This window comes from Pinus tabuliformis, chromosome 3_2, assembly GCF_031772625.1.
Source record: "Pinus tabuliformis cultivar Carrire ecotype Pingquan chromosome 3_2, CPIR1, whole genome shotgun sequence".
Classification (NCBI taxonomy): Eukaryota; Viridiplantae; Streptophyta; class Pinopsida; order Pinales; family Pinaceae; genus Pinus; species Pinus tabuliformis.
Genome location: NC_142302.1, coordinates 391,990,293 through 392,017,439, shown reverse-complemented (window position 1 = coordinate 392,017,439; position 27,147 = coordinate 391,990,293). Strand labels below are relative to the sequence as shown.

The following is a 27,147-nucleotide window of genomic DNA, read 5'->3' as shown; positions in this document are numbered from 1 at the left end:
TCACCCATGTGCTCGCTGCACCATTGCTGCTTTGTGTACTCGTTGCACCAAGTACCATACTACTGTCCCAATGTGCTAGCAACACTATGCTTGCTTCGTGTACTTGCTGCACCAAGTACCATACTTCTGTCCCATCATTTTTCTGTTTCATCATACTGCTGTCCCAACATCTTACAGCTGTCCCATTGAACATTGCTGCACTATATCATTGCTGTCCCATCATCTTACAGCTGTCCCATTGAACATTGCTGCACTATATCATTGTTGTCCCATCATCTTACAGCTGTCCAATTGAACATTGCTGCACCATATCATTGCTGTCCCATCATCTTACAGCGGTCCCATTGAACATTGCTGCACTATATCATTGCTGTCCCATCATCTTACAGTTGTCCAATTGAACATTGCTGCACTATATCATTGTTGTCCCATTGAACATGCTGCACTATATCATTGCTGTTTATGTGGTGACTGGTTAGGGCATCTGGCAGCCCTTACACACCCAGCCAAACAGCCCCTTAAGGACTACGGCCCATCTTGGCAAGCTTCGTCCCTTGTAGCTGCTGCCTCCATGGAATGATGCCCAAAACAGCAGCGTATGGCTCCCATTCTCCTCGGCATGGCTGCTTGCCTTTCCAGCTCTAAACCGTGCCTAGAAATAGCCCTAAACCTTACCCTCAAAACTGCCCTTTCTCACCACGCTGTCATCACAGCCCTTCATGCTGTCTAGGGCAGCCTCCACGCTGTCCCTTTGACCCTTCATACTGCGGCTAAGGCCTCGCTGTCCACACAGCTCTTTAAGCTGTCTAGGGCAGCCTCCTTCTTGACTGCATAGAGGCCAGCGTATAGGCTAGGGCTTGATCTTGATAGTGTTAGTGCTTAGGCAACGTATTTCTTCTTCTAGAATGCGTAGATACTAGGGCTGTCCTCCTTGTAGCATTAGGGCTTCTCACTTGACTCCGTTCTCTAGATTAGGGCAGCATTTTTTTTCTTGATTGCTGCTAGGGCAGTCTCAATCCTCCAACGTTTAGGGCCTCCACTCCTAAATTTCTCTTGCACTAAAACCCAAGACAAGTGGATAGAAATCAAGATAGGAGTGTGTGTGAGAAATGACTCTCAAGTCATCTCCTTTTATACTAAAACGTTGAGCACATGTGGGGTTTATTTGGTCGCTGGCCGACCTTGACGAATTGTCTTATAACACAAATAAATTCATAACTTCATAAATACTTATCGGAATCGGATGATCTTTAGATCAATCCTACACCTCTCGATGAGAGGGATCCAAGAAAAATATCAGCTGCCATAAATAAGATGATCTACATGGAGTTTGGCCCTAGTTCCCAATTTTAACAAATAGACATAGACTCTTGAGACTCAACCAAATTCTGCGACAAGACACATGATCTAGTATGAAAAATACGTAGAATCGATAAACACTAGGACTCACCTAAGACCTTGTCATTGAGCTCCACCCTAGCTTTGTGGTATATCTAGGAAAAAAACTATGCCAATTAACTGTATTTACAAACACAGTCATAATTTGGGGAGGTTAAAAAACTCCCTGGGATGAAACCCTTTGAGAAGAATCACAGGCTTACATAGGTGTTGTTACTTGACTAAACAATCATAATAGAATCATTTACAATAATTTTGCAGAATTTGGGATTACAATGATGAAATTGGCTCACTAATTTTGACCCACTGCTTTGTACTCTACTTCTCGGACTGTTGACATGCACATGGTCAACAAACCCTATAGCTTTTCTTTTTTAGAAAGCTAAATCAACCCAAATGAAGAATCACACAATAGAAAGTTACGTTCTCTCAATGCTTTCTTCTCTATATTCTCGTTAGTAAATGACTACGTTATCGGATCCGGCAGCAGAGGGGCAAAGATCTCCGTATCCTCGGATCTGATCCGGATCTGGATCCGGATACGCAGGAATACGTGCCAAATACGACAGGTGGCGGATGTGCACTTTTTGGAAACGGCTCCTCCTCGCCAGAAATGTATGTCTAGTATAAAGCCGGAACCCGCATAACTTTTGCCCAAATTCTGAAACCCGAAAAAGTTAAAAATTAAAATGGGTGTATGCGTTGGAGTTTAGGGTTTTCGCTTTTTACGCTAGTTAAAGTTCCGCCATTTCAGTGTGCTGAAATCTTTCCCACAGCCGCATTTTTTTTATATAACCACAGCCGCATTATTTAAAACGATAACCACAGCCGCATTTTATAGTTTATAATTTAGAAACGATAACCACAGCGGCATTTATAATTTATAACCACAGCCGCATTATTTAGAAACGATAACCGGTTAATTTCCCATTTTTGAAAACCTGTTTTGAAGTGCGTTTACCCATAGCGTTTATATATTATCAGCGTTTATATATTATTATTATCAGTTTGATAAATTATCAGCGTTTAGTTTATTATCAGCGTTTATATAATTTGAAATATATATATAAATACCAGCGATTAACTTTGCATATGCTTCAGTTTCATTAACTTTCAAATGAGCTTTCAAATGAACATTTAAAAGAAATCATATATATTTTAGTTTTTGGTATTGATATTTTGATATATACATAATATTATAATAATAATATATATATGTAGCTTTCAAATGAATATTTAAAATCTCATATATATTTTAGTTTTTGTCTATTGATATATATATGTGTGTGTGTGTGTGTGTGTGTGTGTGTGTGTGTGTTATTTAATTCAAATTGTGTATTGATATATATATGTTATTTAATTCAAATTGTGTATTGATAATTATTAACCATCAATATTTTTGAACTCTAAAGTGTTTTTTGAAATTTTAAAAATATTATTATATTTTATTTTTTTGTACGTGGCGTATCCTTGCCGTATCCGGATCTTGGATTTTCAAAAAACTAGCGGATCCGGATCCAAATCCGTATCCGTATCCGTATCTGTATCCGAATCGTGGTAACATAGGTAAATGATGAAATGATGTGCTCCTTCCTCTTATAGATTAAGAGGAGGAGTGAGTTACAAGTAAGGTAAAACCCTAGCCCTAGACTTGGTCTGCAAACAGAGGATGGGTCTGCAAGTGGACTACTCTATATGTGTCAAGCAGGTAGGCACACATCCACAAGCACCAATTCACTTACTCCACATATTTTTATGTATTCACAAGTGTTGACTCTTCTGCAAAGAGTTCATCTTCATGGTCCAAGTGACAATCACAAAATACATGAAAAAATGAGCTGTGAGTCAAAATGCCCTTGTGAGGTTTTCTCCCAGTGATGTGTATCCTGTCCAGAAATGGCCAACCAATCAACAACTTAACTTTCTGAAGATGAATGGAAAACATGGTTGGAGCAACCAGGTAAGCTAACAACTTTTCCAAAGCAAAAGTTGTTTCAAGAGCTTTTGTAAACATGTGTCTTATTGTGGCCTGTCAGCACAAGAAAGCTTATTGAAGTAGGGCTTTGTTTAGTGAAAATATGGAAAGTTCTCCGGTTATATGTTAATTTAATCAGTAACAATACAATGAAAAATGCATTTGAATTGAAGTAGGGCTTTGTTTAGTGAAAATGTGGAAAGTTCTCCGGTTATATGTTAATTTAATCAGTAACAATACAATGAAAAATGTATTTGAATTTTTTATTCATTCTGTTTGCAATGTAAAGAATTAATTTCCATCGTCCCTTTTTGTATCATGCCTTTTAGTATTATTTGTAAAATTAGAAATGTTTGTATCTGCATACAATAACTTTTAAATGCCAGATAGTTCTAGAGAAACACGTTATGTTCCCAAGGTGATTATGAAATGCAGTGCTCTGTGTTTTGCATTTGTGTTGAAGCTCTCTCTGAAATAAGAATTTCAAGGAATTATGAAAGACTAGCCTATATGGAATAATTATATATTCAATCTTTACCAACGCTTGTTTTGAATTGGCTTACAGGTGTTTGCAAAAGGCGGGAAGACAATAGTTTTCACTCAAACAAAGCGAGATGCTGATGATATTTCATTGGGTTTGAGTAGTAGTATAGCTTGTGAGGCCTTACATGGTGACATCTCTCAGCACCAACGAGAGAGGACATTGGCTGGGTTTCGTGAAGGGAAGTTTTCAGCATTGGTTGCAACAGATGTTGCTGCCCGTGGACTTGACATTCCTAATGTAGATTTAGTGAGTATGACACACACACACACGTATATTTTTTTGTGTGTTCATAGAATTTGGAAGAAAAGTTATGCATTTTATAATAATTTATTCAGCAAGAGAAGGTTGCTTTTCTTCTTGGAAAGTTCTATTCGTTGCAAATTTCAAGTAAAACTGCTACCTGTGTGGCTGAACATTTAAGAACTCAATACAAAAACTATTTGAAGAACAATTAATTGATATTACTGGATTCAAAACTTTAGTTTACTAGCAATGAACAAGGCTACGTTAACTACTTATCTGATTGCAAAATACGTTGATTCAATGATTGGAGCTGCCTCAACAACCTTTTGGCTTTTGTGTATATTGCATGCCAAAATACTAGGTAAGATAAGAAAATTTTACCAACTTTTATGAGTGATTGAAAAAAGTAGGTCAATGGGACTCAAAACTTAACATGTGAAGGCTACTTTTGGAAACTAAAATATTGAAGATACCAATGAACCAGAAAGTAAATATATCAATGAGTAAGAAAAGGACAGACTCTTGGTATTAAAAGAAACAGACCGACTCTGGGGATCAGACATAGGTTTTCCTTGTCTGGTTAGTTGATGTTATGTAAAAAATTAGTTAATTAGTTAATTAGTTAATTTTAGGTTTAGTTAGACGAAAGGGCACGATCATAAGATCATGCCCTTTCCCAAAGGGTGCCCATGGCGGTATATAAGCCAGGAACCCCATTGTAATCATCGTCATCTGTCAATTCATCTTTTTAATAAAATATTTATACATATATTTCTGTTTATCAAGAAGTTTTCACTTCATCTGGTATCAGAGCCTCTCGGTCCTTCGACGAATCGTTGTGCAACCCATAAAACGTTCCAGTTCAATTCACTACTGCCATTCCCTCTTTTGTCATCAACCCCTTGTCCCCCGCGTTCAGTCACGCCACACTGCCCTGCGCTCTAGTCACGTCCGCCCTCGGGCTGGATTTTCTGTTGTCGCTATGCAGACTACATAGCTATTGCTCGACCCTACCTGCCATCATGCCACTGCCTCTGCACTGTCCAGGCTTACCCCGTCCGCATCCGCCCTTCCACCAGTCAGTTTTTCCGCCCTTCCACTAGTCAGTTTTTCCGCCCTTCCGCCAGTCGTTTTTTTTGTTGCCGTCATTAAAATTGAACCGGCGGTAGTTCTGCGTAACGTACGGTAAAACGCTGAAACCGGCATCGTTTTTTACCTGCGACTGCGTGGTATAGTTCTGTAGTGACCTGCGGTTAATACGCTAAATCATTGTTGAAAATGTGCGTCGTGGACCTGCTGTTCCGTGCGGTGAACTTGCTGTCCGTGTGGTGATATTTGCGGGATATCGGCACCAAAAGAGTGACAGTTAAAACCATTCCGACCGCTCAAAAGACGTGACTATGGTAGGTGGACGTGACGGTCAATGAAAAACGAAAATCCAATATATATTTTCAAATATATATAATGTTATTTCCAAATATATATAACGGTCGTCCAATATATATTTTCAATATACATAACATTATATAACATTAATATATATCTATATATATATATATATATATATATATACATATATTTAATTAATTAAAATTATTTTAATTAATTAAAAGTTATATATATATATATATAAAGTTAATTTAATTAATTAAATTCATTTTAATTAATTAAAAAATTATTAAAATTTTAAACTGGCAGATAAATACACGCCCCCGCAAACCCGCTCAATGTCGACAATGACAATGGCGGATTTCCAAAAAAAATTGTTGGACTCGGAGCATAAGATAAATAACAACCACGATGAGGTCAGTAAAAGATTAGATGAATTCCATATCAAGCTTGAGAGGCAGGCTGACGATATCAAAAATCAGGCTGACAAAATAAAAAATCTTCAGGATACGACAAATCGAATAGAAATAAAGATGGAAAATCAACATGTCCAAACAGAAGTAAACATCAGAGATGCCTTAACAATGCTGAAACTTCTGTGTAAAAAGATGAATTGTACACCCGAACAACTACTAAAAGAAAATGAAGAAAATGAAGAACACATCTCATCAGATTCAACAAAGTCAACAGACTCTCATGAAAAAGTTGAATCCCCAAGAAAATCAGCGACACCCCACCAAGAAGTGAGTAATGCGACTCTTACCAACAAGCAACTCTGGGATACCTTTACCAATCAACACCTTTTTTTTGCTCAACCATTAGCGACATATCAGCAAAGGGCAAAAGTCGAGATGCCTAAATTCGACGGAAACGAAAAAAACAATGTTGCATGGATAAATAAAGCAGAAGAATACTTTGAGATATATGACATCAATGATGATGACGAAAAGCTCAGGCACGCATCCATGAAAATGGAAGGCGAAGCATATAATTGGTATATGTGGTGGAAAAAGACAACACATGTCATTAGCTGGAGAAAATTTAAGGATGCATTCTTTAAAAGATTCCAAGGTGTAAAGGAAGAAGAGTTCTTTTCAAAACTCATCAAATTATGACAAAAAGGAAGTGTGGACAAATACACTCAAGAATGGGAGACCTTAGTAACACAAGTACCTGGGTTATCAGAATCTCGTCTAATTCAGTCATACATCTCGGGACTCAAAACCCATTTACAAGCAGAACTTGAGATGCATGACATTACATCAATAGAAGTAGCAAGACGGAAAGCAAAAACAGCCGAAAAGAAATCCGAACCAATATTTTGGTCAAAAGCGGAAAAAACATATTCAAGACGAAGGATACCCCAGTATGTGGACTCAAATAATACGAGATATGTTCCACCACATCGTCGTGAAGATGAAAAATCTAATGTGGAAATGCAAAGGATAAAAGAGGGTAAATGTAAACGCTGTGGTGAGAAGTGGGACCCCAAACATAGATGTGCTAAAGGAAAAGAACCAAAGAACCTATATAATTGTGAAGCAACCAATGATTCAAACAGTGAAGATTATGACATAGAAGAAACAGAAGATGCCCCAGAATTCTCACCAGAATTAGATGACGGAAGTATTCCGCAAGTGTCACTATCTGCTATGACAGGTATATCACAACCTCAGACCTTAAAGTTAAAAGGACACATAAAGAAGAACAACATAGTGGTTCTCATCGACTCTGGTAGCACACACAATTTTTTAGATGCAACCGTGGCAAAGAGACTCAATATTTTTTCATTTCCCTTACCAAACATGAAAGTGATGGTAGCTAATGGTAAGAAGATTGAAAAGGTGGGGAAATGCCATAAGGTCAATTTGCAGATTCAAGACTTTAATTTAGAGTCTCCGTTCTTCACGGTACCATTAGGAGGAGTAGATGTAGTCTTAGGTATCCAATGGCTACGAACTTTAGGTACTTATGCTGCCAACCATCAAGTACAATTTATAAAATTCAAATGGGGTGGTTAGAAGTACAAATTACACGGATTCCAAGCACTAGAGAATCAAATTGTATCATCATCTCAGATGATGAAGATAAGTCGAAAAGGAGCACCCACTTATGTAGTACAATGTCACCAGTTAGAAATGGTATCTGCAAATATGACGAGTGAAGAGTCACCAGAGATACAAGATCTAATTCGGAATCATGAAAAAGTAATTCAAGACCTACCTATGAAGATGCCGCCTAATAGGGAAATTGAGCATACAATAGAAGTCAAGGCAAGATTAGACCCCGTCAACATCAAGCCATACCGATATCCACATCACCAAAAAGCGGAAATTGAGAGATTAATCCAAGACCTTTTAAAATGTGGGACCTTGATCATCTTGGAATATCTGATCAAGTGGAAGGACTTACCGAAGAAGACGCTTCTTGGGAGAATGAAGCATTTTGTCAACAACATCCATCGTTGCATATGCTTTGAGGACAAAGCATTCTTTCGAGAGGAAGGCAATGTTATGTAAAAAGTTAGTTAATTCGTTAATTAGCTAATTTTAGGTTTAGTTAGACGAAAGGGCACGATCATAAGATCATGCCCTTTCCCAAAGGGTGCCCATGGCGGTATATAAGCCAGAAACCCCATTGTAATCATCGTCATCTGTCAATTCATCTTTTTAATAAAATATTTATACATATATTTCTGTTTATCAAGAAGTTTTCACTTCAGTTGATTTATTTTATGTTCTTTGCTTTTGTGGTGACTCCCTTTCTAGTTTTTCCTCTGTAAGATCTTCAGTATTCTTGGCTCTGATGGCATTTCAATTTTCCTATACTTCTTTTCTTATGAAGCTGCCTACCTCCTTTTGCATATCTAACATGTAATAACTAGAAATAGGCCAAGTGGATCTCTTACCATAGATAAGAGGAGATTATTTTGTCATTTATTACTTTCCTCCTGTCTCCTCTCCTTTAGCCAAACGATTAGTTTCAAACTGAAGTTCTTTTAATTACTCTTCAGATATGGATCTTTTCACAGTGATTGCTGACATTATCTTGATGTACGTATTTTCAATGGGAGATTTAATGTTTATATGGCTTCAATTTGAACACAGATCCATTATATCATGGGGAATGCTTACTCCTATAGGATATATGTGATATAGGTTATAGTCTCAAAAGAAGCTAAAGTGAATGCAGATGCTAGTGGTGAATGGGAGGCATTTTGAGTCCCCTAAAATACACAAGGGTTTGCCTTGCTTCCCCACTGCAAAGAGTTTTACCTGCTTCTGGGAGGAGAGGGAGACACACAGTAGCAGACTTTGCTGACACCCTTTCATTTTGTTTGAAGTTTGTGATTTTTAACAAACCTTGCTTACCTGCTTACTGCTTATAATGTGCATTGCACAAAATCCTCAAATGCTGCCCATGTAAGATGATATATTCTTCCAGACACTTTCTTATGCGAGGGATGTGCTGAATCTATCTATGTCTTGTGTGTATGTATGACATGCCTTTTTAAGCATCTTGATAAGTATTCCATCCTTCAGTTTCAAGTTGAGAAATATGATAGATGATCTTTAGGAGTTAATGCAAAATAGTTGAACTCCAAGCTCAAGGCATGAACATCCAGCAAAGAGGATATGTAATCAGAAATGATAAGTTGCAAGAGAACCAAAACATGGTAAGTGATATGAACGTTGTTAGTGTCAGTGAGGAGAATAGTTAACTGTTAGTACAATCCAGAAAAAGAAAAACACCATAATGATCACATGTTAGTTTATTTGTTAGGTGTAGATCATATTTTTCCTAGATTATTAGTAAATGCTAAAATTTCTTGTTGCGTTATCAACTTCTGCAACTCTAGTGTTCCTTTACTTGTCCTGGCCCTATCGTGACCGTTGAATTTTTTGTCTTGTACATCCCATTACTTAGGTTCTGAATGATTTCTGTTTGGATTTATCATAAATCTGCATAAAGATGGTTGCATATCTGGTGGAAATGTTCAGTAGTTACTACTTTAATATTAATATAATTAAAAGTTATTGATCAATAGCTTATGCAATGGGGATATTGATGCCAAACTGTTTCTATTGCAGGTTATCCATTATGAATTTCCAAATGACCCAGAGACTTTTGTGCACCGCTCTGGTCGTACAGGGCGGGCTGGAAAAGAAGGCATTGCAATTCTGATGTACCCTAGCAATGAAAAGAGAAAGTTAAGATTTCTTGAACGCGAAGTTGGCTGCAGGTTTGAGTACATCGGCCCTCCCCAGCAAGAAGATGTTTTAGAGTCATCAGCTCAGCATGTTGCCAAGGCTCTTGGAGGTGTACATCCAGAATTGATAGAGATCTTTCTTCCGACTGCCAACAAGTTAATGGAAGAAAAAGGAACAAATGCACTTGCAGCTGCCCTAGCTCGTTTAAGTGGCTTTAGCAAACCTCCATCTTCTCGTTCTCTCATCACTCATGAAGAGGTAATCTACTTTTGCGGCTCTAGATATATGATTGCAGCTTTGGAAGTTACTCTAATGTTTTCTGTTCAATATTTGGCTGCTATTTGTATTTCTGGTTATTGTTTTTGTTATGGGGCTTTCTGGGTTTGCAGTGTCTATATGGTCTTACTTGCCCAGTAGAACTCAAATGAGGATAAATTAGACCAAACTTGTTAGGTTTTATTTTAATGTAGTAATTTACTATTTTTTTTTTTGTTAATTTTACTAAACCCAGCTACTGGCAATTTATCACCAAGTAAATCACCTGCTATTAATTTGATTAACCGCAGATTACTGAATAAAAGCACTGCTGGAATTTTTGACAGGTAAATAAATTATAAAACAATGGAAACAAAATAGTCAATCTCATACACATGCACACAGAAAATTTACACCTTTCAAATCTGCTGTCCATTAACATTAGTTTTAAAACATACAACGGGTACCCTTCTTGGGAAATTAAATACCCACTGAGAAAATTACGAACAGCAAAACCTGGAATTTTTCCAGCTGATAAAACCATCAAGACCTGTCTTCTGTTCTCCTGGACTGCTGGATCCTTCTCCGTTGGTGCCCCTTGTTCTCTTCCTATGGAATCTGCACACTTGCATGAATACTCTTCTCTAGCCAATCACTGAGATCTCACTATCACACTGTGTCTTGTGATCACTAGATGTGTCTTTTCTCTTAGCCTAGCCTTCTTTTTATAAGTTTGACTTATTGACCGCTTCCACAACCCTAATCTCCGAAGTGATTGACAGTTGATATTAGACTTCAACTTTGCTTGAGATGAACGATTGAGATTCATATAATTCACTAATGCAAATAACCTTTGCATTGTATTAGATTTACTCACTTTTTCTTATACAAACAATTGCTTTAATTATTTTTTTAATTAAAATAATTTGCTCAGATTAAAGGTCCTTTGGATGACTTCCACTCGTCTAGACAGTTAGACTTGTGTAGAATGTTTCTTTGGGGTAGCATCAGATGTGCTCTAGGCACGAAATTTGGTGGATAGGTTGGGGCACATGAGATCTCCAATACCTAGAAAGGGTTTGGGCAGATTCTAAACGGTTAAGGAGATATTAAAATAATTAATATTTTTAATGGAGTCCCTAAGTCTAAAGTTAGGGAAATTAAAATATTAATGTGGATTAATATAAAACTGTGTTAGAATGGTCCAAAAGACATGGATCAAGCCAGATTTAATCTTAGCTGTTGATTAGGGACTTAATCTCGGCTGTTGATATGTCAATGAGAAAAGTATAAGAGGAGGCTTGAGGGTCACTTGGAGAATACATTAGAGTGATCGATCATTCTATTCTCTAGAGCGGGGTTCGCTAAGAGAGATAGAATCAGTGATTGGAGTTGCAGCTGAGGGGCATTGAGTACAGAGAGACAAAGAGGCAAGATAGTGCTGGGAGAGCAGCGTAGGAGCCAGAGAGAGTGATGCAGTAGTAGCCAAGGCTCATGCAGGGCCACGCAGAGGCAGCTGGGAGCTGTGTAGTGCTTTAGAGAGGCCAGCGTTGCTGACGCAGAGGGCCAGAAGGCTAATGCAGGGCCTCCTGAGGCTGATGTAGGCCCATTCAGGGTGACGCAGGGCCAACACTGGGTAGAGAGAGGCTGATACAGTCCAGAACCATTCAGGGTGACTTAGGGACAATGCTGGGCAGAGAGAGGTTGACACAGTCCAGAAAGGCAGACGCTCGGGTTTTTGGCGCAGATTGGAGCTAAGGAGTTGCCAGAAGGTTTATCTGGGGTTTCAGTGGGGACATTTGTCTCAGACTGAGAGATACTACTGCCAAGAAAATTCTCCGTTGGGTAAGCCGGATTTGGCACCCAGATTGTACTCTGAAATTGCTTAATAAGAAAACCCTCAGATAGCTGCAGCAGTTTTCCGGCATTGGGTTTTTTCGGGGACATTGGTCCAAAAATAATTGTGTCATTTGGTGTGATTGTTTCTGTTTCCTTCAGTTGTTGATCTGTAATATGTTGAGCATGCACTAGTGTTTATTTTCAATATTTACATTGTAAATAACTTGTTAAGTAACGAAACAAGTAGGTAGGAATAAATCAGTAAAGTGCATGGAGGGTTTGTAACTGGTAGACTTAGAAACTTCAACATGGTATCAGAGGGTGGTTGCAGATCACAGGAGAACTGAGGTCAACATGGTATCAGAGGGTGGTTGCAGATCACAGGAGAACTGAGGACATCAGCCGAGCGGAGCAATAGCAGTAGAAAACAGCTGTCCCGAGTGACAGAAGCTGTTTCTAGTAGAGCAGCAACAAGGGAAGGGTGACGCAGTGCTTGCGTCATCAAGGGTGAGCCAGGAAAAGGTAGCGCAAAGGCTAAGGGAGGCAAAGGGAGCCTCACACAGAGCCACACAGAAGCTAGGAGGGTTGACACAGTTGGTTGAGGAGGTCGGGTTGCTGGTGTCAGGATTGCGTAGAGCCTAGGAGCTCTCACCTTTAGGTTGCTGGGGTTTAGAAGGCTGTGGGAACGTTGCAGAGTGAAGTTGGTGAGGTACTGTAGTCAGAACAGTACTTGACAGGGCAAGGCCAAGAGGAGGGAGTTGCTACCTAGGGTTTTTAGCCGAGAAATTCAGATCAGTGGTGCAGTTGCACAAATGATCAGAGTAGGGGGCATCTCGACATCGGCAGAAGGATTTGTAGGAGGGAAATCGAGACTCAGAGGGAGTCAGATCAAGAACTTCGAGGAGGGAAGTAGAAGAGCATCATGACACTACACGGAGTAAGAGACTAGGACAGACTGGACGGGGCATCAAACTTCGCAGTCTGGAAGGCAAAAATCTTATCCGTACTTGACAGAAATCTTGTCAAGCACTTCGCCTTGAAGACAATAGCTATCCCAGTCGACCCAACTAAGAACGATAGGTACGAGGAGGCAATGGCGAGGGCCAAGAGCATCATCCTTGACGAGGTCAAGGACCATGTAGTACCACACATTGCCGAGAAGGAAATGACATATGAGATGTGGGAGGCCCTAAAGAAATTGTACTAACATACTTCTGTGTAGAGAAGGATGTTACTAGAGAATCAGTTGAGGTCATATCAGATGAAGAAGGGAGAACCGATTCACACCTTCCTCGGAGGACTGAATGAGATCCGAGATCAGTTGACTGATATAAAAGCCACACCAGATTAGGAATTGATGTTGAAGACAACCCTGAATGCACTCTCAGAAGACTGGGAGGTATTTGTCGAGAGTATACTAGGCAAAGGGACACTTCCACCTTGGGATGAGATGTGGGCGGCTCTTCGCCAAGAAGAGATCAGATGGCAGTCAAAGGCGGGAAGCAGCAGTAAGGGGATCAAAGTTAAAGAGGAGGAAGATGTTGCTTTAACATCTGAGGGAAAGCAAAAAAAGTGGAAGAAGAAGGATCTCTCAAAGATCAAGTGCTTCCACTGTGGGGAGTTAGGTCATTATGCGACTTAGTGTTCAAGGAAGAAGAGTAAGGGAGAGTCTTCCGAGACTAAGGCAGCGCCAGCAAAGGCAGAGAAGGAAGTGGAGACAGACGATGACTATGCCATGAGTGCACACGCACCACTTGAGCGAAAGTGGGGAGACATCGAGCTGTAGTCAGGCGGACTACAGGCAATGAGGGGCAGGATCATCGAGGTACCTAGCCTCTTGGATTAGACTTTGCTACGAGAGTCCCAAAGAGGAGTAGCAGGACTGGCTGATGTGGGTAGAGATGGATGTGGATGGAGCAACAGAGAGAGCTACAGTGCAGGAGTCTCGAGACAGCGCGAGGCTAGCAGGCTGCAGCAGTGCGAGAGGCATGGGAGTGTTGCACCAGTGCAGGATGGCACAAAGAGGGGTGCAACGGTGCGAGATGCAGGGAGTTGTTGCAGCAACGCAGAGGTCAGAGAGGGAGCACTTGTCAGCTGCAGAGGGAGCTTCAACATTAGGAGGGTCTCTAGCCTAACAGAGAGGTCAGAGTTGGGAGATCAGTTACTTCTCAGTAACTGAGTTGCAGTGCAGCAGTGGGCAGCACGATGCAACATGATGAGAGGAGTTGCAGTGCGGATGTAGTGTTGGGAGAAAGGACCAGCAACAACACGGATGTAGAGGGAGTTGTCGTACAGATGCAGCAGTGGAAGTGGCAGAGCCATGGGTAGCAGTACAGGATGCAACAATGCAGAGGATGATGAACAACAGGCCTAGCATCAGCACAAGGATCAATGCCGATGATCAGGGTGATACTTAGTGAGGAGTATTACTAGAGCACACTCCTCGCTAAGAGGGAGTGTTGATTTGGGGTAGAATCTGATGTGCTCTAGCCACGAAATTTGGTGGAGAGGTTGGGGCACATGAGATCTCCAATACCCAGAAAGGGTTTGGGCAGATTCTAAACAATTTAGGAGATATTAAAATAATTAATATTTTTAATGGAGTCCCTAAGTCTAAACTTAGGGAAATTAAAATATTAACGTGGATTAATATAAAACTGTGTTAGAATGGTCCAAAAGACATGGATCAAGCCATATCTAATCTTAGCCGTTGATTAGGGACTTAATCTTTGCCGTTGATATGTCAACGAGAATAGTATAAGAGGAGGCTTGAGGGTCACTTGGAGAATACACTAGAGTGATTGGTCATTCTATTCTCTAGAGCGGGGTTTGCTAAGTGAGATAGAATCAGTGATCGTAGTTGCAGCTGAGGGGCATTGAGTACACAGATAGAGAGAGGTAGAGATAGTGCTGGGACAGCAACGCAGGAGCTAGAGAGAGTGACGCAGTAGCAGCCAGGGCTAATGCAGGGCCATGCAGAGGCAGTCGGGAGCTGCGAGTGCTTCAGAGAGGCCAGCATTGCTGACGCAGAGGGCCAGAAGGCTGATGCAGGGCCTCCTGAGGTTGACGCAACCCATTCAGGGTGACACAGGGCCAACGCTGGACAGAGAGAGGCTGACGCAGTCCAGAAAGGCAGACGCTGCAGTTTCTGGGGCAGATTGGAGCTGAGGAGTTGCCGAAAGGTTTATCTGGGGTTTCAGCTGAGACATTTGTCTCAGACTGAGAGGTACTACTTCAAAGGAAATTCTCTATTGGGTAAGCCAGATTTGGCGCCCAGATTGTACTCTGAAATTGCTTAATAAGAAAAGCCTTAGATAGCTGCACCGATTTTCCCGCATTGGGTTTCTCCGGGGACATTGGTCCAAAAATAACGGTGTCATTTCGTGTGATTGTTTCTGTTTCCTTCAGTTGTTGATCTGTAATATGTTGAGCATGCAATAATGTTTATTTTCAGTGCTTGCATTGTAAATAACTTGTTAATTAACAGGACAAGTAGGTAGGAATAAATCAATAAAGTGCATGGAGGGTTTCTAACTGGTAGACTTAGAAACTTCAACCTGGTATCAGAGGGTGGTTGCAGATCACAGGAGAACTGAGGACATTAGCCGAGCGGAGCAATAACAACAGAAAATAGCTGTCTCGAGTGACAGAAGCTGTTTCTAGCAGAGCAGCAACAAGGGAAGGGTGACACAGTGCCTGCATCATCAAGGGTGAGCCAAGAAGAGGCAGTGCAAAGGCTAAGTGAGGCAAAGGGAGCCTCACGCAGAGCCACGCAGAAGCTAGGAGGGTGGACGCAGTTGGCTGAGGAGGCTCGGTTGTTGGTGCCGGGATTGCGCAAAGCCTAGGAGCTCTCACCTTCAGGTTGCTGGGGTTTAGAAGGCTGTGGGAACGTTGCAGAGTGAAGCTGGTGAGGTACTGTAGTCAGAACAGTACTTGACAAGGCAAGGCCAAGAGGAGGGAGTTGCTACCAAGGGTTTCTAGCTGAGAAATCCGGATCAGTGGTGCGGTGGCACAGACGATCAGAGTAGGGGGCATCTTGACATCGGTAGAAGGATTTCCAGGAGGGAAATTGAGGCTCAGAGGGAGTCAGATTGAGAACTTCGAGGAGGGAAGTAGAAGAGGATCATTGCACTACACGGAGTAAGAGACTAGGACAGACTGGACGGGGCATCAAACTTCGCAGTCTAGAAGGCCAGAATCTTATCCGTACTTGACAGAAATCGTGTCAAGCACTTCGCCTTGAAGACGATAACTATCCCAGTCAACCCAGCTGAGAACGATAAGTATGAGGAAGCATTGGAGAGGGCCAAGAGAATCATCCTTGATGGGGTCAAGGACCATGTAGTACCACACATTGCAGAGAAGGAAATGGCATATAAGATGTGGGAGGCCCTAAAGAAATTGTACCAGCATACTTCTGTGGAGAGAAGGATGTTACTAGAGAATCAATTGAGGTCATATCAGATGAAGAAGGGAGAACCGATTGACACCTTCCTCGGAGGACTGAATGAGATCTGAGATTAGTTGACTGCTATAGAAGCCACGCCGGATCAGGAATTGATGGTGAGGACAACCCTGAATGCAGTCTCAGAAGACTGGGAGGTATTTGTCTAGAGTATACTAGGCAGAGGGACACTTCCACCTTGGGATGAGATGTGGGCAGCGCTTCGCCAAGAAGAGATCAGATGGCAGTCAAAGGCGGGAAGCAGCAGTAAGGGGATCAAAGTCAAAGAGGAGGAAGATGTTGCCTTAACATCTGAGGGAAAGCAAGAAAAGCGGAAGAAGAAGGATCTCTCCAAGATCAAGTGCTTCCACTGTGGGGAGCTGGGTCATAATGCGACTTAGTGTCCAAGGAAGAAGAGTAAGGGAGAGTCTTCCGAGACTAAGGTAGTGCCAACAAGGGCAGAGAAGGAAGTGGAGACAAACGATGACTGTGCCATGAGTGTACACGCACCACTTGAGCGGAAGTGGGGGAGACATCGAGCTGTAGTCAGGTGGACTACAGGCGACGAGGGGCAGGATCCTCGAGGTTCCTAGCCTCTTGGATTAGACCTTGCTACGGGAGCCTCAAAGAGGAGTAGCAGGATTGGCTGATGTGGGTAGAGACGGATGCGGATGGAGCAGTAGAGAGAGCTACAGTGCAGGAGTCCCTAGACAGTGCGAGGGTAGCAAAATACAACAGTGTGAGAGGCCTGGTAGTGTTGCACCTTTGCAGGATGGCACAGAGGGGTGCAACGGTGCGAGATGCAGGGAGTTGTTGCAGCAACGCAGAGGTCAGAGAGGGAGCACTTGTCAGCTGCAGAGGGAGCTTCAGCATTAGGAGGGTCTCTAGCCTAACAGAGAGGTCAGAGTTGGGAGATCAGTTACTTACTTCTTAGTAACTGAGTTGCAGTGCAGCAGTGGGCAGCACAATGCAACATGATGAGAGGAGTTGCAATGCGGATGTAGTGTTGGGAGAAAGGACCAACAACAACACGGATGTAGAGGGAGCTGTCGTACATATGCAGCAGTGGCAGTGGCAAAGCCATGGGTAGCAGTACAGGATGCAACAATGCAGAGGATGATGGGCAGCAGGCCTAGCATCAACACAAGGACTGATGCCGATGATTAGGGTGATACTTAGTGAGGAGTATTACTAGAGCACACTCCTCGCTAAGAGGGAGTGTTGATTTGGGGTAGCATCTGATGTGCTCTAGCCACGAAATTTGGTGGAGAGGTTGGGGCACATGAGACCTCCAATACCCAGAAAGGGTTTGGGCAGATTCTAAACAATTTAGGAGATGTTAAAATAATTAATATTTTTAATGGAGTCCCTAAGTCTAAACTTAGTGAAATTAAAATATTAACGTGGATTAATATAAAACTGTGTTAGAATGGTCCAAAAGACATGGATCAAGCCAGATCTAATCTTAGCCGTTGATTAGGGACTTAATCTTTGCCGTTGATATGTCAACAAGAAAAGTATAAGAGGAGGCTTGAGGGTCACTTGGAGAATACACCAGAGTGATCAGTCATTTTATTCTCTAGAGCGGGGTTTGCTAAGAGAGATAGAATCAATGATTAGAGTTGTAGCTGAGGGGCATTGAGTACAGAGAGATAGAGAGGTAGAGATAGTGTCGGGAGAGCAGCGTAGGAGCCAGAGAGAGTGACGCATTAGCAGCCAGGGCTCACACATGGCCACGCAGAGGCAGCCGGGAGCTGCGAGTGCTTCAGAGATGCTAGTGTTGCTGACGTAGAGGGCCAGAAGGCTGACACAGGGCCTCCTGAGGTTGATGCAGGCCCATTCAGGGTGACGCAGGGCGGCCAGTGCTGGGCAGAGAGAGGTCGACGTAGTGTAGAAAGGCAGACACTGGGGTTCTTGGGGCATATTGGAGTTAAGGAGCTGTCAGAAGGTTTATCCGGGGTTTCAGCCGGGACATTTGTCTCAGACTGAGAGGTACTACCGCCAAGGAAATTCTTTGTTGGGTAAGCTGGGTTTGGCATCCAGATTGTACTCTGAAATTGCTTAATAAGAAAACGCTCAGATAGCTGCACTGGTTTTCCCGCATTGGGTTCTTTCGGGGACATTGATCCAAAAATAACGGTGTCATTTGGTGTGATTGTTTCTGTTTCCTTTAGTTGTTGATCTGTAATATGTTGAGCATGCACTAGTGTTTATTTTCAATATTTACATTGTAAATAACTTGTTAAGTTACGGAACAAGTAGGTAGGAATAAAACAGTAAAGTGCATGGAGGGTTTCTAATTGGTAGAAATAGAAACTTCAACAGAGAAGTACTTGTTCGATGCTACTATCAGCGACACTCCCTTTTAGTGAGGAAGGTACTTCTTGAGGAGCCACCTGGAATTGGTTTTCCCTCTAATCCTGTCACGATGTCCCATGCATCATCTTTCATCATGGCTTTTCTCCAAACTTCCTGTTATGGTTAATGATGTTAGTCATCAGTGCCATGTAGTTTGTAAACTTCTTCAAAGGCCTATTCTTCTTGAATGTGCTCCTAGGATCCTCGATATGCTCTTGAGCATCCCTTAATCTCTGCTCAAACCACCTGGGTCTTTTCGTAGAACTGGAATGAACTACTGACTCCTTTCCACCTTGTTACCACTCAAACTAGCAGGGGTCATAAAAGGGATTCCTAAAGGGCAACTACTAGATCAAAGGGCAACGATGGAGGCTTAGCCCACTGTCACCTCAGCTAAGACTCCCTACTCTTTATGGACTTTCACCGATGGGAGGAGACCCAGTATATATAAAAGGTCACTTGTAAAGGATAAATCGATCAATGGATATGAAGTGACCCTTATAATCCTTTTCCTAGAAGGGGCTTTAAGAATAGAGCTTTCTTGCTTGTCAAGCAAGGTACGAAGATTTCTAGGAGGAGGTGAGGATTTGAGGGCTAGGTTTAGAGAAATATGCCTTATGAAGGAGTTTCCCAATCCTAAAATCCCTATTGAACTTGACTTCTTGAATAGTTTTTGAAGATTTGACTTTTCAAAGATGTGGGACCACACAGGACCAAGTGGACCTAGCCTAGGTTAAGGGTGAAGAATTTAGCAACCAATGATGTTCTTAACCCAGACAAGGAGGGGGAATGATCAAAGCAAGAATTTTTACTTAAAGGTATCAAATTGATCCTATGAGGCACTAGCCTTGGGAACACTAGGGAAAAGTTTGATCTCAGAGCTAGGGCTTGGGTTATCTCACAACTCCATCGTCGAAATGGCTAAAAACTTGGAGGAGGCCTTGAGGACATACCTATGCAGGAGGGGCTAGGAGATTGGACTTTTTGGAGGGTTATTTCGTCGGGAAAGTGATGCCCTAGGTGACCCAACTTGGCTAGACCTAGAAGAAGGTGAAAAGAAATTGATTTTTGAGTGACCACCTCTTGGTAGATCAAGTGCCTTAGTGTTGGGAGAATGAATTCTATGATAAATATGAATGAGGACCTTGTTTCTTGGTCAAGGAGGCCTTAAGACTACTTTGCTTGTTTTCTAGAGCAAGGGGTAGCAACCTTACAACTTTATATTTCGACTTGCAAAAGGTGATGGCTCATCAAGATGAATTCAGTGATAGAATTATCGCTAGGAAATTTCATTCAAAATTACATGGTCCATACATAGAGATATGCTATATGGAGACAAAATTCCACAATCTAAGCAGTAAATGCATGCAACAATTAGCCCTAAAAATAGCAAAATTCCCAATCCAATGTATATGACAAAGTAAAATAAGAATAACATTAAAAGCTTGTACTTACATGTAATAGAACATATCCAACCATCAACAATTTGACAATAGAGAAGCTCCAAGATAAGATAAACCAAATCCAAACATCAAAATTCATCCATAAAGCTCCAATTCATCCTCCAAGAAAAAGTGCGAAATTCTCTAAAGAGAAGAGAGATCCAATCCAAAGTGATGATGAGAAAATGAACTCATCTCACTTGTATTTATACATTAATTAGGAGTTCGAATTAGTCTCTTAGGCCTACATAAGCCGCAAAAATAAAAGAATGTGCTAATTGTGAAAATTTCTAAATAGAAATCCAACTGCAGTGATTAATATTATTTCTTCTACTTATTATCTCAAAAATAAGTTAGTGTTTTTACAACAAATATCGAAATAAATTCTACTGCAGCCTTCACGATTAAAATATTGCAGAAAGTAAATGCAGAGAAAAATAGTGGCACAAATACAATCACAATGATAGTTATTTTTGGACAATCATCCTCAGAAAAACCCAAAGTGGGAAACCGGTGCAGCAGAGGAGGGTTTCTCTATTATTCTTCAGCAAAATATCATGTACAAGTTACAATCAACAAAACAGAAGTGAGAAAATTACAGATGCTTCTTGACAAATTTATGATCCAGGAGAAGTACTCCTCTTCCCTCTGAGTCCTTCTGCGTCCCTCTGCATCAATTTTCCCACGCTGGCGCAACATCAAACTGCCCACGCAACCCTAGCATCAACTTGCCTCTATGCTGCCTCTTTCTGCGTCAACTTGCTTTTGTGCTGTCTCTCCGTGCTCTGCGTCTTCTTGCCTTGCACTCTTGAAAGACGTTGATGCCCTCACTTCCTTTCTCGCCTACAACTCTCCCTCTGATTCGATTTTCTTTTGTCGAACTTCGACCAGTGAGAAAATCGTTCTTACTCGGGTAACTGAGTATATGCCTTTGGTGTGTTCTCCAAGTGCCCATCAAACCTTCTCTTATAATCCTTTCGTTGATCAATCAACGACCTAGATTAGATCCTAATCGATGGATAGGATCATACTGACTTGATCTCCGCCTTCTTCTAGAAGTTTCACCCACAATTTAGATTAATACTCCTTAATTATTTTAATTTCCTAAGTTTAGACTTAGGGTCCCATAAAAAATAATTAATTATTTTAATAAAACTATCTCCGAGTGGAATTTTTGAAAATGATTTCTGGGTATTGGAGAATGCGTGTGTCCAAGGCTCAAGCCTCATTGCAAAATTTGAGACTTAGGGCACATCCGATGCTACCATAAATTAACACTCCCTTTTAGCGAGGAATGTGCTCTAGCAATGCCACCCATTGAAGCATCACCCTGTTTTGTAACATCTCCCTCTGCGCTTGCTGATGTCTGAAATCCTGCCCACCAACTACTGTGCAAATGTTGCATTTGTACCGCAACTTCCTCTGCCATTGTCAACACTACATCTGTACTGCAACTTCCTCTGCCACTGTAACTAAGAGCTATCGACTTCTGCTACTTGCTGTACCAAGATATCATCCTTGATCCAACACTGTAGCAAGACCTCGAGATACTTTTTCGGTCCACTGAACTACTTGCCCAATCTACATCTGTGAACCCATTGAATTTGACATCCTCCCCTTGGGAGAATTTCAACCCATATCTGACTGTTCCACGCACATACTTGAGAATGTGTCTAGCTGCTCCCCAATGCACCCTTTTTGGTTCCACCATGAACTGACTAAGAGTGTTGATAGCAAAGCAAATGTTTGGCCTACTGTTGACCAGATACATGAGTGACCCAATGAACTGTTTGTACAAGGTGGGGTCCACTTCCTTGTTTCCTGATGCATCTATTTTCTTTGAGTTGGTGATCATGAGAGTAGCCATGGGTCGACAATCCTACATTCTGAATCTCTTCAAAATCTCTGTAGCATATCTTCCTTGCCCAAGGAAGATCTCCCCATTCTTCTGCCAAACTTCCAACCCTAGAAAATAATGCATCAACCCCATGTCGTTCATGTCGAATTCAACTTCAAGATTCTTCTTGCAATCCTGTAGGAGCCTGGATGACCCGTTAAAAACAAGTCATCCACATATAATACCAGAATAAGTGGCCCATTCTCTATCATTAAGTAGTAGAGATTGGGATCAACATCGCTTTTGACAAATCCCAACTGCTGCAAGTAACTATCAATCTGACCATACCATGCTCTGGGTGCTTGCTTGAGCTCATACATGGCTTTCTTTAATTTGCAAACATGAGTTCTCTTCTCATGAGTTTCGAAGCCTTGGGCTGTTCTATATACACCTCCTCTTCTATCTCTGGTGAACCTCCCATCCCATTTGAGCTGCTAGGAATATAACAGATCTGATAGAGGTGTATCGAGCAACTGGGGTGAAGGTCTCTTCATAGTCTATTCCTTCTTTTTGAGCGTACTCCTTTGCCACGAACCTAGTCTTGTACTCCTCTATATTGCCATCTACAACATACTTGATCTTGTAGATCCATTGTGATCCTACAACTGATCTATCCTCTGGTCTAGATACTACTTCCCAAACATCATTCGTCATGATAGAGTTGTATTCTTCTACCATGGCATCCACCCATACTTGGTGTTGAATGACTTCTTGAAAGCTAGAGGGTTCTTCAACTTGAACCACCAATGCCTGGTATCTATCAGGTTGTATATGCTGCCTTTCCTCGGTTCTAGGAGCTCCAACAAACTCCTCTGCGTCCCTCAGTGTCTGCTGTACTTCTCTATTGGTTCTACCACTGGTGGTGGGAGGCTCAATCAACTCCTCCTCCAGATTTTGTTGTTCCATATGCTGAGAACTATATGGATTTCCTCCTTCTGAGGAAAAACTGGTAGTGGTTACTGTACTCGATCTAGGTGTTTGTCTTCCTCTTTGTCGTCCTTGCTGCCCCTGCTGCTCCTGGACTAGTGGAACATCTCCGAATGATCTTCTGCAGGCATCTCTCGAGATTTCCCGAAAGCTCTATCCTCCATGAACTTTGCATCCCGTCTCACTACAATCTTGCTGCTGCTAGGAATGTAGATTCTGTATGCCTTTGAGGTGTCGTTGTATCTTACAAGATACCCCTTTTCTGCAGTTTGATCCAGTTTAATGCGCTTCTTGTTTGGAATGTGACAATATGCCATGCTTCTGAATATCATGATATGATTGACTTCCAGCTTCTTCCCTGTGAATACTCCTTCGGGCGTTTCCTTCCCCAATGCTCTATGCGGAGTTATATTCTGGATATACGCCGCTGTGTTGCAAGCTTCTGCCCATAAATACTTCGGTAGATCCTGATCATACAACATAGTTTTGGCTGCCCCAACAATAGTTCTATTTTTCCACCCTGCTACTCCATTTTGCTTCATATTATATGGAGCTGTCCACTCTCTTTTGATGCCCTCATTTGCGTAGACATCTGTGAAGTCTCTATTGGTATATTCTCAACCATTATCTGAACGCAATACCTTTATCTTTTTCCTTGTCATATTTTCAACGAGAGCCTTAAACTCTCTAAATCGATCAAAGACCTCATCCTTGGTCTTTAAGAAATAGATCCAGGTTTTTCTAGAGTGATCATCAATAAAAGTGACGAAGTATTCGCCACCACTAAGAGCTCTTGTGGACATTGGACCACAGATATCTTAGTGTATCAATCCCAATACACATTCTGCTCTATTGTTACTTCTGGAAAAAGTTGCTTTAGCATACTTCCCTAGCACGCATCCTCGGCATAAGTCATCATGCTCACTACTAAGGGCTGGTACTCCTGTAACAGTCTCTCTAAGCATCCTTAGTGCTCCATGGTGTAAGTGTCCCATTCGCCTGTGCCATAATTCATTTCGTTCCTTTTCACCATTATAGTTGCTGCCTATCAGTGCCATTGGTGACTCAAGTTGCAACCTATACAATTTGTTGCTTTGAATCCCAATTTGTTTCTTCTTCTTCCAGCTTGGATGCTTGACATATACTTTCTTTCCTATGAAGTATACATCGTATCCCTTGTCCTATAACTGGGACACTGAAATCAAGTTCATTCCTAATCCTGGCACATGCAGAACATTGGTGGCTCGGATGCTGGTCCCTGCTTTCGTCTGAAATGCTATGGTGCCTCTCCCTACTGGAGTACATTTCGTTCTGTTTCCCATAGTAATTTGGAAGTCCATTTGTTCTTCTTGATAGCTCGAGAAATGTTCTCGTACTCCAGTCATATGAGCTGAAGCCCCGCTATCAATGTACCAAACATCCGCTGATGCTGAATTTGCTAGGCATGCAAATTCTTCTTCTAATCTGGTAGACAACTCTGAGACACTTTGAGTATCCATCTTGTGCTATTTTCAACCGATTTTTGATGCTATCCTGCCCCAGCAACTGCTGTAGGAAAAACTGCGTCCCACATGAGAAAACCCCTTTTCGTTGAATCTTCTGCTGCACTGCTCCTTCTGCCCTGGCTTGAACTGTGCAAACCCCTTGGAGATTCAAATTATTGCCCTTGCAGGAATTTCGAATTCCTTTCTTCCTTCAACACTGTGTCTTCTGGCTCTTTTCTTTTGCTTTACCTCAACTCTGATACCATGTGAAAATTTCTAAATAGAAATCCAACTATAATGATTAATATTATTTCTTCTAGTTATTATCTCAGAAATAAGTTATTCACAGTGTTCTTACGACAAATATCGAAATAAATTCTACTGCAGCCTTCACAATTAAAATATTGCAGAAAGTAAATGTAAAGAAAAATAGTGGCACAAATACAATCACAATGACACAGTTATTTTTGGACAATAATCCCTGGAAAAACCCAATGTAGGAAAACCGGTGTAGCAAATGAGGGTTTCTTTATTATTCTTCAACAAAATCTCATGTACAAGTTACAATCAACAAAATAGAAGTGAAATTTTTTACAGATGCTTCCTGAAAAAATTATGATCCAGGAGAAGTACTTCTCTTCCCTCTGAGTCCTTCTGCTTCCCTCTGCATCAATTTTCCCACGCTGGCCGAATGTTAAACTGCCCATGCAGTCCCAGCATCAACCTGCTTCCGCGTTGCCTCTTTTTGCGTCAACCTGCTTCTGCGTTGTCTCTCTTTGCTCCGCGTCTTCTTGCCTTGCACTCTCAAAAGATGCTGATGCTCTCTCTTCCTTTCTCACCTGCAACTCTACCTCTGATTCAATTTTCTTTTGCCGAATTTTGACCAGTGAGAAAATCGATCTTACTCGGGTAACTAAGTATCTGCCTCTGGTGTGTTCTCCAAGTGCCCATCAAGCCTTCTCTTATAATCCTCTCGTTGATCAACGAACGACCTAGATTAGATCCTAATCAATGGCTAGGATCATATTGACTTGATCTTTGCCTTCTTCTAGAAGTTTCACCCATAGTTTAGATTAATTCTCATTAATTATTTTGATTTCCTAAGTTTAAACTTAGGGTCCCATAAAAAATAATTAATCATTTTTATAAAATTGTCTTCGAGTGGAATTTCCCAAAACGATTTCTGGGTATTGAAGAATGCATGTGTCTAAGCCTCCCTGCAAAATTGGAGACTTAGAGCACATCCGATGCTACCAGAAATCAACACTCCCTCTTAGCAAGGAATGTGCTCTAGCAATGCTTCCCACTGAAGCATCACCCTGTTCTGTAACATCTCCCTTTATGCCTGCTGATGTCTGACATCCTTCCCACCAACTATTGCACAAACGCTGCATCTGTACTGCTGCTGACCCTGCCACTGTCAACACTGCATCCGTATTGCGACTTCCTCTACCACTGTAACTGAGAAGATACTTGTTTCAACTACTGAAACGAATTTTCTACCATACCCATCTGCGCTCTGAACTGAATGAACTTGGCTCTTCCTAGAGCCTTTGTGAGTATGTTTGCTATCCGATCTCCTGTGGGGACATACTGTAGCTGTACTACCCACGCCGAACGAAGTCTCTGATAAAGTGACATCTGATATCAATGTGTTTCAACCGATCATGAAATACTGGATTCTCGAAGAGTTTGATACAACTTTGATTATCACAGTATACCCTGGTCGCTTCCATCCTTTTTTTGAACAAGCTCACAAGCAGTTTTCTAAGCCATATAGCTTTGTACGTAGCTGTGTTTGACTGCCATATATTCTGCTTATGCTGAGCTCAGAGCTACCGACTTTTGCTTCCTGTTGCACCAAGATATCATCCCTGATCCAACACTGAAGCAATACCCCGAGGTACTTTTCCGGTCCATTGAACTACCTGCCCAATCTTTATCTGTGAACCCATTCAATCTGAGATCCTCCCCTCGGGAGTATTTCAACCCATATTTGACTATGCCACGCACATACCTGAGAATGTGTCTAGCTACTGCGCAATGCACCCTTTTTGGTTCCACCATGAACTGACTAAAAGTGTTGACAACAAAGCAAATGTCTGGCCTAGTGTTGACCAAATACATGAGCAACCCAATGAGTTGTCTGTACAAGGTGGGGTCCGTTTCCTTGTCTCTTTATGCATCTATTTTTTTCCAGTTGGTGATCATGGGAGTAGTTATGGGTCAACAATCCTGCATTCTGAATCTCTTCAAAATCTCTGTAGCATATCTTCCTTGCCAAGGAAGATCTCCCCATTCTTCTGCCAAACTTCCAACCCTAGAAAATAATGCTTCAACCCCATGTCCTTCATGTCGAATTCAGCTTCAAGATTCTTTTTGCAATCTTGTATGAGCCTGGATAACCCTGTTAAAAACAAGTCATCCACATATAATACCAGAATAAGTGGCTCATTCTCCATCATTAAGTAGTAGAGATTGGGATCAACATCACTTTTGACAAATCCCAACTACTGCAAGTAACTATCAATTTGACCATACCATGCTCTGGGTGCTTGCTTGAGCCCATACAGGGATTTCTTTAATTTGCAAACATGAGTTCTCTTCTCATGAGTTTAAAAGCCTTCGGGTTGTTCTATATACACCTCCTCTTCTATCACCCCATTGAAGAATGTTGTCTTGACATCCATTTGGTGAATCTCTCATCCCATTTGAGCTGCTAGGGATATAATGGATCTGAT

General features: G+C 41.5%; 1 protein-coding gene across 1 annotated transcript in view; it reads left to right on the top strand.

Moving 5' to 3' along the window:
• Nucleotides 1-27,147, top strand: part of EMB1138 (DEAD box RNA helicase (RH3)) — a 214,952-nt gene that overhangs the window by 109,855 nt on the left and 77,950 nt on the right. The window contains exons 6-7 of the mRNA XM_089416425.1: nucleotides 3,939-4,163; nucleotides 9,641-10,018. Coding sequence (XP_089272551.1) covers nucleotides 3,939-4,163; nucleotides 9,641-10,018 — 603 coding nt within the window. The remainder of the gene's footprint in view (nucleotides 1-3,938; nucleotides 4,164-9,640; nucleotides 10,019-27,147) is intronic.